Consider the following 17723-nt stretch of genomic DNA (forward strand, 5'->3'; position numbering starts at 1 on the left):
CTCAGCATGATGCCAAATTGCCCTTTCTAGAACTTTCCAGCAAAATCCCAACACCAAACATACCAGGAGAGGAATATCCAACACCCATCTTGTTGAGGATTCAGCCATACACCTGTTGATTGGGTTATTGGTCTGTTCATTCTAAATTTATTTACAAGTTCATACATTTCTGGTCAATTGTTTCCATACTTACTTCCATCCATTTTCCTTTTGTTCACACCTCTTGGACCTAACTCTGGCCCTCATATTGGCTTGCAGAAAATTTTCTTTGAAACCCCTATAAAATTTTTCTGATGTCATCAGAAAATGCTTCCTCAACCCAGATCCTACCATTCAAACCCAATAAAAATGAGAAATTTAACAGAGAAAACTGGAATACATTTGAAATGATAATGATGGCCAAAGGAGGACCACAAGGATTAATCAACTACTGGGAAAATTCTGTAATGGTACCAGGACCCTCTGTACTACCTACTCAAACCACCAGCCTCACCAGCCTCACCCCCAATGAATACGAGGATGCACAAAGGGAGAGCTGTGCCCTTTCTTCCATTATTTGCAATGTGATAGACATCTTCGGCTTTGGACTCCACACTTGCAGTACATCCCATGCAGCCTGGACAAAACTGAAGACACAATGCAGTGCTCATTCGGACCTTGTACAAAACTGTCAGAAGAAATGGGCCTGGGTACAACCTTTTACCATGGTTTGGACTTGTCTTTGTTCTTCCTCGAACAAGGGAGGGCGGTGCATCGTCAGCATCCTTTGTTCGGCTTATTGCCGGGTGGCAGAGATGAATTCTGTTTGAGCGGCACTCTTCCAGTCTATTTGCGGTACTCGCGTGGGTCGTCGATATCGCATTGAGCTTGAAGGTACGTTCGTGTTCATTTCGTCTCGTGTCTCGAGGTGAAGACGCTGGGTGCGGTCTTTGAGTGTGATTTGCGTGACGTAACATCATAGCTAGTTTGACACGCGTCCACTGTTTCAGCGGCTAGTGGCTCGAGTTCGGACACTGGGGAGTGCTTGAGCCTTGCTGCTGTCAGCAATGGGGAGCTCAGCGGTGGTCCATTCAGGAGTCAGCCTGTGCAAAGAGAGGATGCCTGAGGGGTTCGCATTGGAGTATATCGACTAACTACTACATAGACGTAGTTAGCGGCTCCCGCCAGAATATCTGGGACGTCTCAAGACTACGAGACGTTTCTCCTGGCCATCAAAGGTGCAGGAACGGCTTATTATCCTGCTTGATGCTCTGAAGAGCAGAATCCCTTGAGCCAGGCTTGCAGTGGCTAGACGCCGAACCCCACATGGTGGTGGTTCTTGATCAAGGGTCCCCCCGCGACACCTTTATTTTTAGGCTTCACTCACGATACCACATTGCTGACGACCATGGAGCCCTCGACGACATCTTTAGCTGACAGATTTGCCCAGATTCCTCCCAAGACGGCGGGCTTGGAGGAGACATGGGCATTCCTCAAGCCAGGCGTCGACCATATCATGTCCAATCTCGGGGCTGGCCTTACTTTTGCCAACTACACCAACCTGTACACAGTGACATACAATTACTGCACATCGACGAAGATGGTAGGCATTGGTAAGAGCAAAAGCGATGGCGGTGCCGTTTGCGACACCTTTCTTTTTAGGCTTCACTCACGATACCACATTGCTGACGACCATGGAGCCCTCGACGACATCTTTAGCTGACAGATTTGCCCAGATTCCTCCCCAGACGGCGGGCTTGGAGGAGACATGGGCATTCCTCAAGCCAGGCGTCGACCATATCATGTCCAATCTCAAGGCTGGCCTTACTTTTGCCAACTACATCAACCTGTACACAGTGACATACAATTACTGCACGACGAAGGCGCCGGTAGGCATTGGTGACAGCAAGTTCGAACTTGTAGTAGTGCCACACTCATGCTAACAACTATGCAGCGTCCGTCGATCTATTCGGATCCGGGTTGTACCACAAGATGCCCGAATACCTCACAATACATGTCGCCTCTATGAAGCAGGTTCGTCCAACATGTCGTGCCGCGGTGATCGCCCTAATAACCTTATACAGACAGCTATTTTGCTGCAAGACGAGGAGCTCCTACAATACTACGCGTCGGAATGGCATCGTTACACCACTGGGGCTTATTATCTCAACCGTCTGTTCAGCTATCTCAATCGACATTGGATCCAACGACAGCGGATCCAACGACAGCGCGATAAACGGAAGAAAGAGATGTATCCTGTGTATACGGTGAGTGGTGGCGGCCAGCAGTCTTGCCATTACCATTGATATCATCTCTATCAGCTTTCTCTCGTTCAATGGAAATCACAATTCTTCTATTTTATACAAACGGATAATCAGAAGCTGGCCAATGCTGTCCTCCGCCTTATCGAACGTCAAAGGAACGGCGATATGATTGACCAGGGACTTGTGAAGAAGGTGGTGCAATCTTTCGTGACCTTAGGCTTCGACAACACCTATCTCAACAAAGAATGTCTGGAAGTGTACGAGGAGCACTTTGAAGCGCCGTTCATCCTAGCCACCGAACAGTACTACAAGAAGGAGTCAGAATCTTTTCTTGCCGAGAATACAGTTTCCGATTATCTGAAAAAGGCGGAAGAGCGTCTACGGGAGGAGGAGGACAGAGTAGAAAGATATCTACACACCAAGACGCGCAAAAAATTGATTCAGAAGTGTGAAGAAGTGCTCATCCGCCAACATGCAGAGTTGATGTGGGACAGTTTCCAAAATCTCCTGGACTTCGATCAAGACGAAGACCTCCAGCGGATATACTCACTGATGTCGCGTATTTCGGACGGACTAGATCCGCTGAGGAAGCGATTCGAGGTGCACGTCAAGCAAGCAGGTCTATCAGCGATCTCGAGACTTGTGGGAGAGGGCAGTGCCGTAGATGTTGACGCCAAGATATACGTGGATGCATTGCTGGAGGTTCATCAGAAGAACTCGGAAACTATTACTCGATGTTTCCGAGGGGAAGTTGGATTTGCGGCCAGTCTCGACAAGGCGTGCGAAGGGTTTGTCAACCGTAACGCCGCCACCGGATCCTCATCGACCAAGTCGCCCGAACTGCTCGCCAAACACGCAGATATACTTTTGCGGAAGGACAACAAGATGGCTGAAGGAGATCTGGAGAGCACGCTCAACCGTGTGGTCGGTTCCTCGTTCAGCCAATTTTGGATTTGTATTGATTGGGTTCTTTGTAGATGGTTCTTTTCAAGTATCTGGAAGACAAGGACATCTTCCAAACGTTCTATACTACCAAACTTTCCAAGCGACTCATTCAAGGCGTATCTGCTTCTGATGAGAGCGAAGCCAGCATGATATCGAAACTGAAGGAGGCTTGCGGTTTCGAATACACCAACAAGATCCAACGCATGTTCACCGGTTCGTTGTTTTTGTGCTAGTACAAAATGTCTGACTAACCGATGCCCACGATAGACATGAGTCTGAGCAAGGATCTTACGGATTCGTTCAAGGAGCGGATGACCCAGAACCACGATGATATGGACATCACTTTCACCGTCATGGTCCTCGGTACTAACTTCTGGCCTCTCCACCCTCCGACTCACGGCTTTACCATTCCCGTCGAGATCATGCCTACCTATGAACGTTTCACGAAGTACTACCAGAGTAAATACTCCGGTCGTAAATTGACATGGCTTTGGAACTACTCGAAGAACGAACTGCGAACTAATTACCTGAACCAGAAATACATCTTGATGACTAGCGCGTACCAGATGGTCATTCTTGTTCAGTACAACCGAAATGACACGTTATCCTTGGATGAGCTGTCTGCAGTGACCGCGATCAGCAAGGACATCCTGTCCCAGGTATTGGCGTTGTTGGTGAAGGCTAAGATTCTCGTCAATGAGAAGAAGGACCAGTACGATTTGAACCCTGGTTCGTGATAGGTTCCGCTCGTGCCTTCGCTTCATTAACCGATCCTTATTCTCTCTTCAGGCTTCAAGTCAAAGAAGATTCGGGTCAATTTGAATCAGCGAATCAAAGCTGAAGTGAAGGCCGAGTCTTCTGATGTCCTCAAGGCCGTCGACGAAGACAGGAAATACGTTATCCGAGCTGCTATTGTTCGGTTCGTACTGTTCGCACTGTGCGTTCTCCATACGCTGACGGTATTGCAGAATCATGAAAGCCAATAGGACGATGAAAAACCAAGCCCTGATCCAGGAAGTCATTTCCCAGGTCTCTCAGCGTTTCGTTCCCAAGATTCCTGACATCAAAAAGGTGCGGTCCTGTTAGGCATATCGAAAAATACCTGTTCTTACATATATTCTTCCCACCAGGCCGTGGAGACCCTTTTGGAGCAGGAGTACATAGAACGAGTTGACGGACAGAGAGACAGGTTTGCCTATGTTGCATAATTTCTCTGCTCCCTTCCTCACTTGTGTCGCCGCATCATCGCTCATTCCTTGTATCATAATGCATATACGTTAGAAAGTCGGCTTAGTTCCTGTCATATACATTACTCGCTGTAATACACTGGCCTACTACATCTTTACTCCAGAGTCGATTTCTCCCAAAATCATCGTACCGTCTTTACTGCCGGTGAGGACTGGATGGGCGGAGTCGCATAATTGTGATGAGAAACACAAAGCAATGGCACATACTGATCGGTTCCTTGGGGTGGAAATCTTAGGACGCGCAAGCAAGATGGATGTTATTTCGCGAGCTTCGGCAAGAGTGCTCATGTGCTCACGACGAAAGATGAATCCGGAAATGTTGTCACACTAGCGGCTTTCATGACAATCATGCTCACTCGCTCTGCTGAGAGAATTGGCTTCCGCGAGGGGGTCTCGAGGACGTTTGGCGGGCTCTCTGGTTGTGCTTCTATGAGGAGGGTTTGCCGGCGAATTGAGGGTTCGTCTGATGGATCCTGTACCTCCCTTTCTTTGCTGTGGACGAATGAGGGCCGGTATTGGGGTCTCAGCAAACAAGGTATTTTTTTTGGTATCAAAGTTACTTCTGTCATAGATAGAATTACATGCACATGTAACGAAATGCGAATGTTCCTGCTTAAATCTCTTTCTCATGGTAAAGCGCATATTCCAATGTCGATTTCAGTTCCTGCCATTGCCTTGCCTGCCTACAATTCATTAGCACGGTAGCCCATATCCAGCACCGTTTGACAGTCATCTACAAATTGCTTCGCCTGGTATGTATTCCCATGTACTTTGTCACGCACCGGATGCAAAGATTGCATTCCAGTCCTAAGCCACCCGACCACTCTTTAAGCTGTATCTTCGCCAAGATTACCACCGTCTCCGCAGTCAGGATCCGCTCATAATCGTCAGAAACGGCAGACACCGTTGCGGCGAGATGGAATGGTAGTATCGGATCAGTGCCGTAAGTGCACATTGAAGATATGACCTTTCGATTGAATGGGATTGACATGCAGTGGTGGTGGAGAACTGGCAACCGACGGAGTATGCGTAACTTCAGATTTCCAGTACAACTTGAAACGGTTTGGAGCAAGCTTTCCAATGTCCTGCCACAGTGACCGACACGCATTGTACACTAAGCTGTCCTCGGCGGCCGCGAGTCTGGAGACGCCGCTTGCTTTGTTCAGACATGCGATCCGTGCGAAGATAGCGTTCCCAGTAACCTCGTAGTTCCAAGAGTGTAGCATTGGTACGGAACATTAAGAAGGCGCCACACGTAGACTGATTCCATTCATCTGACGGCTTGGCTAGGTCTGCGAGTTTTTGACACTGATCCTATAGGGGGGTTGAGAGAAGTTTTATCAAGGTAAAAATCGTAGAAGATTTCCCATATGTTGCTAGCATGAGTTCCCGCTTCATCATCTGCGAGCAACGTCAAGAGCAAGACATTTCGAGTTACACACCAAAGTGAGTTTCAAACCGGGTTGAATACGCCACACTTCGCGCTTACCGAGTACAGCAGGCTCAATATTGCAGCAAGTTGCATCAATTTTGCAACGAGCTATATTGAACAAATCAGTCATTCATAACTTCGTTTTAAGCTCATTCTCAAGACACATCATGGCGGAGAACACGCTCGCTACACGTGCCTGTGAAGAGCCGGAAGAGAGTCACACTGAACTTGCATCGCAATGAATTTGAGAACATCAGCATTCAAGGTTTGGGAGATGCGAACGCCTGTAGGCATAATTCGTTAGTCAATGATCCGCCACCTGGCTCCTCAAGATAAGCTATTTTGCCCTTGACATACGTCGTTCGGGTGCGATATTTTCATGTTCCCCGGGGACCCCCCTCACGGGAAGACACGTACTGCGGCGGCGTTCTCCCCCGAGGGTATGAACCACGACTCGATGATGTGACCAAACTTTTTTTCGATACATAAGCAGAGCAGCACTCACCATTTCTACCACATCATTCACTTCAAAACGTCGCATTTTCCTTTCTCTGCATGGCAAGGATCATCTCTTGATGATGTGTACGTCTGGATATGCCACTGATGGACACGCTTCTGAGATAGTTGCTGTCATTTAAGTCTTGGAGTTCGGCCGGTCACGGCAGTTTTGCTCCTTGAGGCGGGGACTCCATTAAAAACACTCCTCCCTACCTATGATAGACGTGAAAGCCGTGACCTTGCTGCAGGTAGATAGAACTTGCCGGTGCAATTACAAGGCAGTTGGAGCCAGATACTGGACGAAGGGGAAAGAGTGACATGACAGTGGCAAATGCCAGATTAGGCTTCTTCCCTTCCGCGACGTCCGAAGAACTATATTGGCGCGTCAATTGTCATTTCTAGTTTTTTTTTTCTTAAAGTCAACGATGTACGGATCTGTCCTTCAACCACCACTGTGTCCTTCACAATGTCGACCATTCCAACCTCATTTCTCCATTCTCTGCCGCCGGCACCCCATGTCGACGTCTCGACGATCAAGGGCAATATCTCGAACGAGGAAAAACAACTTGGCGCCAATATTTTCTCCTATTTTGTGAATAGTCGGGAGGAATCCTATGGTGCTGAGGTCGGTAGACGCTTGCGCCTGGTCGAAATGAACATTTGGGGCCGGGATGCTAGCGGGACTGCGGCGCAAGGACAGACAATCTTTGAGATCGATGTCGAAAAAGGCGAGTCGTTCCTGCGAGGATAAACGGTCCGGTTACTCATTTACTTTTCTTTTCTTCCTAGACATGTGTAATGTTTTTGGAACCTTGCACGGGGCATGTGCCGCATATATCGTCGACCCGTACGTCCATTCGTACCCTCATATCTGGATTGGTATGCCTATGGGAAATACAAAGAAGAACCTAATAGGTATTACTTTTCCCGCCTGTCTTTTTGAGGCGTGGTCCAGAAAATGTCACGAAAAAAAACGCGTTGCTCTGTAATACGACGATTAAAGACGGCGGGAAAGGGCAGGACTTGTTAGAATTCTTTTTTTGCGCATCTGAATACCTACCGGTCCTGCAGGGGCTCGGGAATCTTACGGAAGGAAGACGCGACGGGGACTGGTCTTGTTTTATGAGATAACGCCAGTCCCGTTCAGGTCGCGCTTTCGCCGTATAAATCTACCGGCCCTGCAGCGTTACACCGTACATCAGTTTGCATCGTCTCACCGACCTTTTCCTAGGTGCTCTGTGTCCAGTTTGGTAGTTCTGGGCGCTGCCATCGGAGCTGATGAAACAGGCGTCTCGCAATCTCTCAACGTTATCTGGCACCAGCCGGCAAAAATGTGTGTGTCATTTTCTCCGAGTTGGAACCGGTTTCTTTTGTAGGAGAACATGACCCTTGAGGTCCACTCCTTTTCCCTTACAACGCTTTTCCGGTCCGTGATTAAATGTCCCTTTGGACCGGGAAAGCTGTTGAGAAAACACTTAACCTTTTTGAGGTCTCGTCTTTTAGGCTCGGAAACTCGTCTTCTCCCGTTCCTCGTGGTTTCCGATACTGATATTTTCGTCTAGGGGAACAACACTCAGGGTGATCATGGATCCATCGGGCCTCCTGCTTGAGTCGAGTATTCCTTGCGTCGAGCTCCTCCTGGGCTCGATAGTAACTTCGGAGGTTGAGGTCAATACCTCGGTGAATTCGCCGGGTGTGTTCGTCCATGCCACCTGTGGTGGCAAGGTCTCGGATGGGGGTAACTGGGCCCTCAGCCTGTTGAGGGAGGGCATGGGGCAGGGTGACTGGTAGGTTGTCTGCCAGTCAGGTGTGGATGCAAGAGGTGAGGGGGCTGACTGGAGCCGTCTCTCGGACATAGGCAGGATAGAAGGGGCTGGGCTGGATGGCCTCGTCATTGGAGTAGCTGGGGTCACTCCAGCTGAGCTCCTGTCCCAGTCTCTGTTGTCATCGACTGCGGGCCTCCAGTCGATTTTGGAGCCTTTGTTCTTGGGAGGTGGCTCATTGGTGAGTTGCAGCATCTCATACTGCCTGTAGGGCCTGTTTGGTGAATTGGGCAGTGTGAGTGAGTAGGAGTCTTCCATTTTAGGGGGGAGAGTAGAGGGGAGAGGGAGTTCACTCCTTGCCTGATACTTGTCATAGTATTGTTTTGCAGAGGACTTTACTGTTATCTCTGACAGTGATGTTAGAGGCTTCAGAATCAGAGCCATCAGAAGGGAACCTACCTCTTCTGGGAAGGGGAGCTTTCTGGGGTTTAGTGGGATTGTGGTTATAGGGTTGGAGAGTCACTGTCATTATCAATGATGATGATGGGGCTGTTGGACAGATGTACTCCTGAGAGGCTTGCTGACTGGCTGCATTCTGCCAGGCCTGATTGTTGGTTGTCAGGGTCTTCAATGGAAATCTCAACCAGTGGTGCTTCTTGGCCATACTCTCTTTGGAGGATGTTTTCTCCTTTGGTGCTGATGTTTATGGTACTGACCTCTGTATTGTCAGCAGAAATTGAAATGTTCTGCTGATCTGAGATGTAAGTCTCTTTGGCCCAGCAGAGAAGATGGACTGTGAGTCTGAATATTTTGAACTCATATCTGCTGATAGCTCTGTAGTGGCAATGGGAGCAAGGGTGGATCTGACGGAGTTGAGTGTTCTGATAGTAGGCATTCTAACAATCTAGTAACCAATGGTGCCAGTCATATATTTTCTACCTGTAAATGTAGGAGGTATAGAGAAAAAGTAGGATTGCCACAAAGACAGAGATGAAAACTGATAGCAAAGTAAAGGATAGATTCTATGCAATACTCTCAGTGTTAGCTGAGAGAAAGGCAGGTCAAGCTTTGAGATAATTGTTAGACTTAAGCATCACATAAGCAGAGTCTATGATAAACCAATGCTGTATTATATTAATACAGTCACATTAGAGTCCACTTCAAGTGATCAACTGCTGTGAGAGATAAGGCTGTTTGCAAGTAGGCTTAAGAGTTGATAGTATGAATAAACTTTAGCTTGAAGCTGAGTCTACTACAATGAGAGCTACACTACTTATATACATTTCTGAATGCAATGAATATAGTTCTACTTATTATGTCTGTGGTCTGAAACTAAAGAGTGTGTGGTATATGCATGAAACAATTAAATATTATTTGTCATCAAGATGTTAGTTGTGAGCCATAATACAATAGTATGAGTTGTCTGGTATAGTTATAGTTACTAGTCTGACTGGATAGATAGGAAGTAAGTGCCTGTGATTAAATAGACACTTGATAAGATAAGATGAGCAAAAAAATCATAACACTTAGACTGCAAGGTGTACTCACTTGAAGGAGCAGAGTAAGAGGAACTGGACAAGTTTCTCAATGAAAACTTATCCAGTGGAAGAATCCAGGTATTAAAATCCCCAATAGCCTCTCTGTTTTTTTTTGTCAAAAAGAAGGATAGGAAATTACAACCAGCATAGGACTATCAGAAGCTGAATGATTTAACTATCAAGAATAACTACCCACTTCTGCTAATTTCAGAACTCATAGACAAGTTATCAGAAGCAAGATACTTCACCAAACTGAACATGTGGTAGAGATACAACAATATCAGGATCAAAGAAGGAGATGAGTGAAAAGTGGCATTTCAAATCAATTAAAGGCTGTTTGAACTACTGGTGATGTTCTTTAGACTCACTAACTCACCTGTGATCTTTCAAACTATGATAAACAATGCCTTCTAAGATTTTATCACTAAAAAGAAGATCACTATTTATCTGGATGATATAATGATCTTCTTAAAGACTCCAGGAATATCAAGAGACTATATAGCAGATACTACAAATTCTATGAGAAAATAAATTGTATCTAAAACCAGAAAAAATGTGAGTTTAAGGCCTTAGAGATGGAATACCTCAGGCTTATCATCACCAAAGAAAAGCTGTGAATAAACCCAATAAAGACAGCAGGCATACAGGAATAGCCCACTCCAATCAACAAGAAAGAGTTGCAATCTTTTTTAGGATTTGCAAACTTTACTAATGCTTTATTAAGAGCTACAGTAAGATGACCCTACTCTTGACTAAACTCACTGGAAAAACAGAATGAAGATAGGAGAATGCATAGAATCAGGCATTTCAGAAAGTTAAATGCTGAATCTGCTCTGATTCTATCCTGGCTATCTCTATTAATGATAGAAAGTTTAAAGTAGAGGCAGACACATTGAAAGGAGCTCTTGAGGCTATTCTCAGCCAAAAACAGAATGGGCAGTGAAAGCCCATTGCATATTTCTTCAAAGCACTCTCTACTACTGAATATAACTATAAAGTATATGACAAAGAGTTGCTAGCAATCATAACTGCACTAGATGAATGGTGCAACTACCTGATGGGCACAAAATACAACTTTGAAATCTGGACAGACTGTCAAAACCTCTAGTACTTCAAGAAACCACAGAAACCAAACTGAAGGCAAGCATGTTAGATAACAGAGTTGGCCAAGTACCACTTCAGCCTCCACCACAAACCTGGCACCACTAACAAGAAGGCAGACTTACTTAGCTGATAGGCAGATCATGATCAAGGAGGAAATGACAATGAAGAAGTTATAATACTCAAATCAGAGTTGTTCTATGTGAATGCTATGATTTTCTCAATAGCCCTCAAAATTCTGAAAAAAGTCCAACAGAGGACACTATACAGCTAGCCCTCAACAATGAGGTGGAAGGATGGACTCTTGAAGAAGAGGTATTCTATTTCTATGACCAATTATATATTTCTGCCAACAAGAAGCTACAAGAGAAAATTATTATGACATGCTATTATTATCCAACTGCAGAGCATCTAGAAATCATAAAGACTCAGAAACTGGTCACCTGTGATTACTGGTGGCCTAACCTTAAACAATTGATAGAGGCATATGTTAAGAGATGCAAGGCATGCTAAAAAATGAAACCAAACACCCAAAAATAGGCAGCACTGTTACACTCTAATGAAATCCCTTCAGACAAATAGAAGATGATTTTCATAGATATGATTAGACAACTCCCTGAGTCCAAGAGACACAATGCCATCCTAGTAATAGTGAACCAATTCTCCAAAGAACATATTCTGATTGCAACTAATATAGATCTAAATATAGAAGAATGAGTATGCTTTTTCCAAGATCACATATATGCACACCATAGAATTCCAAACAAGATTATCTTGGATCATAGCCTGCAGTTTATCTTCCAATTCATAAAAGAACTGTATAAATTGCTGAGAATCACTAAAAACTCATCTATGATATATGACTCTCAAATGAAGAGGCAAACAGAGAGAGTTAACCAGGAGATTGAGAAATATCTGAGGATATTCATCAATCACAAATAGGATGACTGGGCAGAATAGTTGTCTTTAGCAGAATTTGCCTACAACAACTGAGAAAACTCAGCCACAGACTTTAGTTTATTTTTTGCAAACACAGGCACACACTCTAGTATCAGGATAAACCTCTCACAAAAGGACAGTCAAATACCCCAAGTGAAGGACTTTGTCATAGATATAAAGAAGATTCATGATGAAGCAGAATGAGTGCTTAACAAAGCCACTGATACAATAGAGAAATAGTATAATAAAAAGAAGTCACCAGCAAAAAAGTACAAACTGAGCAAGATGAGAAAATCCATTATCAAAAAAAATGGTTTTTGATCCATTTCAAAAGATACAGCAATGAAGAAAACTGTTGGTATGCTGAAAAAGACCTCTCCCATGCTAAGAAGCTCATAGCAAAGTACCATGCTGCTTAGAATTTGCTTGTGACAGTCAACTTCACTTCACCAGAGTGACTGATGTTCAATAAAACCAATTATATCTAAACCTGGAAGCTACTATTCAATCTGGAGTGACAGCTATTTGAAAGCAAAAAGTTGTACATATAAAAGGATGAGGGTGAAATCAAAGCAGACATCTTTATGGAACAGAAGTATTTCCTGGACAGAATCCAGGATATCTCAACTGAGATCAAGGGGAAGAATAAGACTTGTACCCTGTTCTTCAGGCTTCTTTAAGTAATCAGAGATGATTGCCTTAAAGAGAGGGTAATATCATGATTTTTACCTCTAAATTATGATCTACTAATGCTTAGTAAGCTGACACTTACAAAACTCTGATTAAATCTGACTACAGTTCAGCCTTGGCCATAGAGAAAATCTTGCAGTAACTATGCAGAACTATAGATGATAATGCTATAATGATACAATAGCTATGCCTTATTCATCAGCACACAATAGACCAGTGGGAATGACATGCCAACAGTCATTATCCTATGCTCTCTTTATAATAGATGCTGTGACATATGAGAATCTCATTATAACAATAGCACTATAGAACAACAATGATGCTCAAAGATATGGGTACCATTATTGTCACCAAAGAATAAATAGAGAGTATAGAAATCAGATAATAGTCACCTATAGAGTGAAGGGCTTTTTGAACAAGTATTTAAGACAGTAGAAAACACCAATGTACCTTAGTCTCAAGCTAAGGTTTAATACCCCTACTGAACTCCCTGACTATCTGATGCAATTACTCTTGTCAAATCTGACAGACATAATCTACTAGCTATCTGAAATCATACCCCTCATTATTATTGTCTATCTTATTATCCTTATTATTCTTCAATATTAACAATAATATCCAGAAGCAGTGATACACCCTCTGCATGTTCAGATGTGTAATTTTGTGAATGATGATGATACATTGACTGTACCTCAGTCTACTATACATGCAATAAAAATATGGCTAGAGCACAGTGAAATGGGACTTGTATAACAACTGGCTTGAGTGATAATTAGTGAAGAGCATGGCCTAGCAGTAGGATAATACCAGGGGGGATCATTCTGTGCATGAGGTCCTAGCACTTGACACTAAATACACTAATACAAGTATAAAAAGACTCACTAAAATAAAGAGCATACAATTAAAATACAATCAAAGCTTTATGCACAGCTTTGTATCACACTGATCAATGATGCATAGGTATTGATGGACTGCAGGATATATCATAGAATAGAGCATTAGTGCACAATGAGATAAATCTGAATATCAGAAGTATTAGCTGAGAAATGAGAAGATTTGATCAAAGTAATAACCAGAAATGATTCTGGAAGTCTGAAATGACTTCCACACATGGATTAATTGTCCTGAGAAGATACAAAAGTGAAGAGACCAGTGGCTAGGCCACTAACAGATAGAGCTAACTGGTGTCAGATTGCATAGAAACAGAAGGCAGTCCTGACCTAGAGCAGAATATACATGTCAGACAGCAACATGCATGTGAATGATACACAAAAAACTTTAGAATAGAGTTTCACATATTGAAACTACTATATTTGGTGTCTCTTAGTAAGTACAGTAGTAGCCTATTTAAATACCACATTGTAAGAGTAGTAGACAAGTTTCTGACCCTTTATAGTTGCAGTGTATGAAGCACAAAGGCTTTGCACTTTAGCTCTGGGTTTGTGTTTATAACTTCAGATGAGAGAATAGACCTATTATTGATATTAAGAGAGATCTGGAAACTGTGTGAGACATGAAAGCTTGCACAGAACCTTAATTTGATTTAATAAGAGATTTTGAATTGTGCTCTAGCCTGAGAATAAAAGAGTAATGTCTGAAGAGCACTCTTTTGAGTTTTTGAGATATTTATAATGCAAGACACTACAGATGGCAGAGATTCAAACCTTTTGGATCTGTGGACAGAGTTGATATGCCAGACAACTGTGCAGATAGAAAAGCTGATAAATTTATTGTCTTTTATTGAGTTAGCTACTTTGTATTATAATATGAAATAATAAGCAAGTAGTTTCTGGACAGGAGAACAATTCTCTTGCAGGACAACATCTTAGTATCCAGAAGAAGCCAGAGTATTAGTGGACCTTGTGTTCAGCAGGTGAGATTTTCAGGACCAGAGGACTCATGTGTCCAGCATGTCAATAAGAGCTGAGGCAAAATCTAATTGATTGATTGGACTAGCCATAGGTGAGCTCACATATCAGGTAGCTGCATATGAGCTCATATCTGCCAGAAGATGGATTTAGCCTACTGGGCCAGGCCAGCAAGCCTATTAGTCAGTAGATCATGGTGTTAGTCAGACACTAGGATCCAGAAAGTATAAATATCAATATGAAGATAGAGAAGACAGATTTCTGACCTCTCTCTCTCAAAAAATGCTACCAAGTGAATTGTAAGGGTTGTGTTAAGAACTTTAAGTTAGAGACTCAACTTGAATAGTATTGTAATGACCAGGTCACTTTGTTTTATGCAAAAACCTCAGAAAACAACTGAAAGTTTGTGTCAGACAGATAGAATAGACCAGAAACAGTTTAGAACAGTTTAGTTTTATGTATAAGTTACAACCAGACACACTACATCAGTCAAGAAACTGCACCAGACAGACCATTTGAGATAGATTTTGTTGTATTCAGTGATACAGACAATTTTGTCTAAGTAAACTGCAATATATATCCTTGAATTACATTTTATTGCATTCTATCAATGTTATCTTCTCTATATACTGAGAATCCAGGAATTACTATTCCTCTCTCAAACTGCATTGTGATTTTATATTAGTGTTTTAGTGGTATGCACCTTGCACATTGTTGATTCATTTATAGCCACTTTTCAGTATTTTATCTGGAGCCTATCATAAAAGAGAGTTTAATATCTAAGATTTGAATGTGTTTCTGAAAGTAACAAGTCCACAACTTAGAAGATGATCTCTATCTTCAACCCAATCCAAATAGTGTTTGATTGTTGCATCAAATGGCATAAGAAGCATAAAAATGCAAGCAAGCACAAAAAAAAGCAGAACACAGAGATTTCTATGAAGCTAAAGTAGAAGCTGGTATAGTTTCATGTAGCATCTGGAAAAGAGTTATATCAGAGGCTCTGAATATAGAATCTGAGATTAAAGTGAATATTGCTGCATCAGCATTGGACTGGACAAGGATTGAGAGAGAATTGCATAACACTTTTACAAAATCTATTCTATTAAATTCTACTTTTACTGGCAGCACCAGGCTAGTATCCAACTTCAGTTCAAACTTGACCTTATAATCCATCCAAAATTCACAACAATCACAGTCTATAATCATGATGACTAAATGACAGATGCTAATAGAGCAGTCAAGAGATGCACTCAGACTGAAAACTTCAAATCCTCAGACAATCTGAAAATATTTCTGTATCTTAGAAGGAATGTTTAAAGCTCATGAAGAAGTATCCACAGATGAGAAAAAGAAAGATTGGGCTGTACACTATACTGATACTGATATCAAAGATTAGTGGAGGGCTTTTCTGATGTTTGAAGATAGAAAATCTGAGAAAGAATTTAAGCAAAAAGTCTTATGCAGTTACAATAGTGCTGCTGAAGAAGATGAAGATGGAAGAAAGGGACTACTCAAAGTAGTCAATAAATACAAAAAAGAAGGCATCTTGGACTATTAATTACTTGAATTATTGAAGAGAGTTTCAGGCTAAAAGCAAGCAAGTGATCCAGAAAAGTCTAATGTCAAACTTAGATCTGGTGAGACTCTTTATTTTGCTATTTGAGAAGGATATTCTATGGAAGTGTATAAAGAATCACTTAGATAGCTAGCCAGCTAGACCAGCAATAGAAGAGCACCCAGTGAGGACTGCATATGATTCTTGGACTTTAGAAGATGTATTCAATATAAAAATCTGAGTGCTAAAAATATTTTATGCAGTTTATAATAAACTATTTAATATTTTATTACTGAATCCCAACTAGGCAGCTACTACTGAGAGGCCTAGTATTCTATCCAGCTGAAACATGACAACTTTCAAAAAAGAGCCAGTTGTAGCTGAGTTGCTGAATAAAGTAAATAGCTTTTTGACTAGAATGGTGGATAGCAATAGGCTCATTGTAAAGTTGCTTGAGAGTCAGCTTTCAGCACAAAGTAAGAGAGATGAGAAGTTGTATAAGATGTTGGCTCAAATTAAGACCACATCTAAAGTTACTCAAACAATATTGGTTCAGACTATCAGAGGGCAGTATAGCAGTAATGCATTTAGAAACTGGCATTTCTGTAAGACACCTGGTCACTTTCAAATGGATTGTCTCTATAAGCTAAAGATGATTATCACTGGAGAGTTATTTCATATACTAGAAACTCAAAATATATACAGACTAAGAGATGAGAATCTGCCATCAAAAGAATCTATCAGAATGAGTCCAAGAGCAAGGGTTTAACATTATTACAAGATGCATAAGGCTTCTGGATCTAACTATGTTGGATAGACCTATATTATGGTCCTGCAATTGTCAGGCCTAGTGCCTTAGTATATTATGTTACATCAAATAGCAGAAGAGATGCAAGAGATCAGCTACTTGAGGAATATGCTCAAGAAGTTGATACAACAGACTTTATCTGGGGCCCTGAAGAAAGTCAATCAGTATCTGGAAGGACTGCAATGAGAATCCATTGTGAAGGCCAGAGGATAACAATGACAAGAAGCTAGCCAAGCTAATGACCCTTCATAAGATACTCAGAATTTTTATAAATATCTGATGAAGACAGGAGAGCACTTCAAAAGACTAGCAATGGTAACTGGAGTGAGTGACTTTATATCAGAGAATATTAATACAAACTAAAAGTGAGGTATGGAAGCAGAAAACTGATGGTCATGCTCTAAATTGCAAGAAAATAATACCTCTAATAGTAATTATGATGAGAACTCTGCCTCTGGCAATCATAACATGGTTGGCTAGTCTCAGTCCCATTCTCTAATACTTTTAACTACAGAGAATGAAGGCTACTAGAAACTGGAAAACTCATACACCAAGATATCTAATATGATATTGCTTCTCTCTCTAGGGCACATAGAGAAATACTCTATCTTGCTAGGTGAATTAAGAAAAGAACTCACTTATAAGAAAAGGGTCAAGGTCTAGTCTGGTGACTTAGAGAAGGAAGTCTGAGATCAAATGATAAAGGCTCTCATTACTCTTACTGCTAAACATTGGCTAGTATCTTCACCAGATGCTAGGCAAAAGATGAAGACCTATATCATAACCAGAAGAGTTCTGACCAAGAAAGCATTTTTAGAGAATATCACTGATATTGAAGATGATAATAAAGAATCAGAAAGAGCCAGGGTACTATTGGAAATAGTAGCTGATATTTTAGAACTAAGCCTAGACAATTGTATTCAGATTAAAGATCTAAGAGCTGAGTATAACTTTTATGTCACTACTATATGATATGGTCTTGTCTTGGAAGGATCCAAAATTATTAGTGATCCAGTAGTTTAGTATCTGGAAGCTATTGATATGCAGAGTACATGTCCAGCTCTATAATTTGCAAATTCTGCATAACACACTA

General features: G+C 42.2%; 5 protein-coding genes across 5 annotated transcripts; 2 read left to right on the forward strand and 3 right to left on the reverse strand.

Moving 5' to 3' along the window:
* Positions 1 to 433: 433 nt before the first annotated feature.
* Positions 434 to 880, reverse strand: BT62DRAFT_930756 (uncharacterized protein; the record flags this gene model as incomplete). The annotated part of the gene is made up of 2 exons (XM_043185998.1): positions 704 to 880; positions 434 to 656 (listed from the first exon to the last, which is right to left on the reverse strand). Coding segments are annotated over exons 1-2 (188 nt in total), but the record flags the coding sequence as incomplete, so codon positions are not given.
* On the reverse strand, positions 824 to 1336 carry BT62DRAFT_930757 (uncharacterized protein; the record flags this gene model as incomplete). Its single annotated transcript, XM_043185999.1, is given in 2 exon segments — positions 824 to 857; positions 869 to 1336. A coding segment is annotated over 1 exon segment (168 nt), but the record flags the coding sequence as incomplete, so codon positions are not given.
* On the forward strand, positions 1233 to 4518 carry BT62DRAFT_930759 (Cullin-domain-containing protein). Its single transcript, XM_043186000.1, has 10 exons — positions 1233 to 1399; positions 1674 to 1884; positions 1934 to 2013; positions 2064 to 2246; positions 2301 to 3167; positions 3221 to 3401; positions 3456 to 3917; positions 3978 to 4107; positions 4157 to 4259; positions 4319 to 4518. Exons 2-10 carry the CDS (start codon positions 1674 to 1676, stop codon positions 4394 to 4396), a joined length of 2295 nt encoding a protein of 764 aa, XP_043041238.1. The 5' UTR covers positions 1233 to 1399; the 3' UTR covers positions 4397 to 4518.
* A 530-nt stretch (positions 4519 to 5048) lies between these two features.
* BT62DRAFT_993355 (uncharacterized protein) lies at positions 5049 to 6667 on the reverse strand (the record flags this gene model as incomplete). Its single annotated transcript, XM_043190400.1, has 7 exons — positions 6629 to 6667; positions 6373 to 6578; positions 6285 to 6338; positions 5925 to 5975; positions 5549 to 5749; positions 5218 to 5402; positions 5049 to 5118 (listed from the first exon to the last, which is right to left on the reverse strand). The coding sequence occupies exons 2-7, from the start codon at positions 6406 to 6408 to the stop codon at positions 5049 to 5051; spliced, it is 597 nt and encodes a 198-aa protein (XP_043041239.1). The 5' UTR covers positions 6409 to 6578; positions 6629 to 6667.
* A 31-nt stretch (positions 6668 to 6698) lies between these two features.
* BT62DRAFT_790387 (uncharacterized protein) lies at positions 6699 to 8325 on the forward strand. Its single transcript, XM_043182297.1, has 5 exons — positions 6699 to 7093; positions 7155 to 7212; positions 7597 to 7698; positions 7928 to 8152; positions 8224 to 8325. The coding sequence occupies exons 1-5, from the start codon at positions 6832 to 6834 to the stop codon at positions 8285 to 8287; spliced, it is 711 nt and encodes a 236-aa protein (XP_043041240.1). The 5' UTR covers positions 6699 to 6831; the 3' UTR covers positions 8288 to 8325.
* The last annotated feature ends 9398 nt before the right edge of the window (positions 8326 to 17723 follow it).

Source organism: Guyanagaster necrorhizus (assembly GCF_019112545.1).
Source record: "Guyanagaster necrorhizus MCA 3950 unplaced genomic scaffold BT62scaffold_9, whole genome shotgun sequence".
Taxonomy (NCBI): domain Eukaryota; kingdom Fungi; phylum Basidiomycota; class Agaricomycetes; order Agaricales; family Physalacriaceae; genus Guyanagaster; species Guyanagaster necrorhizus.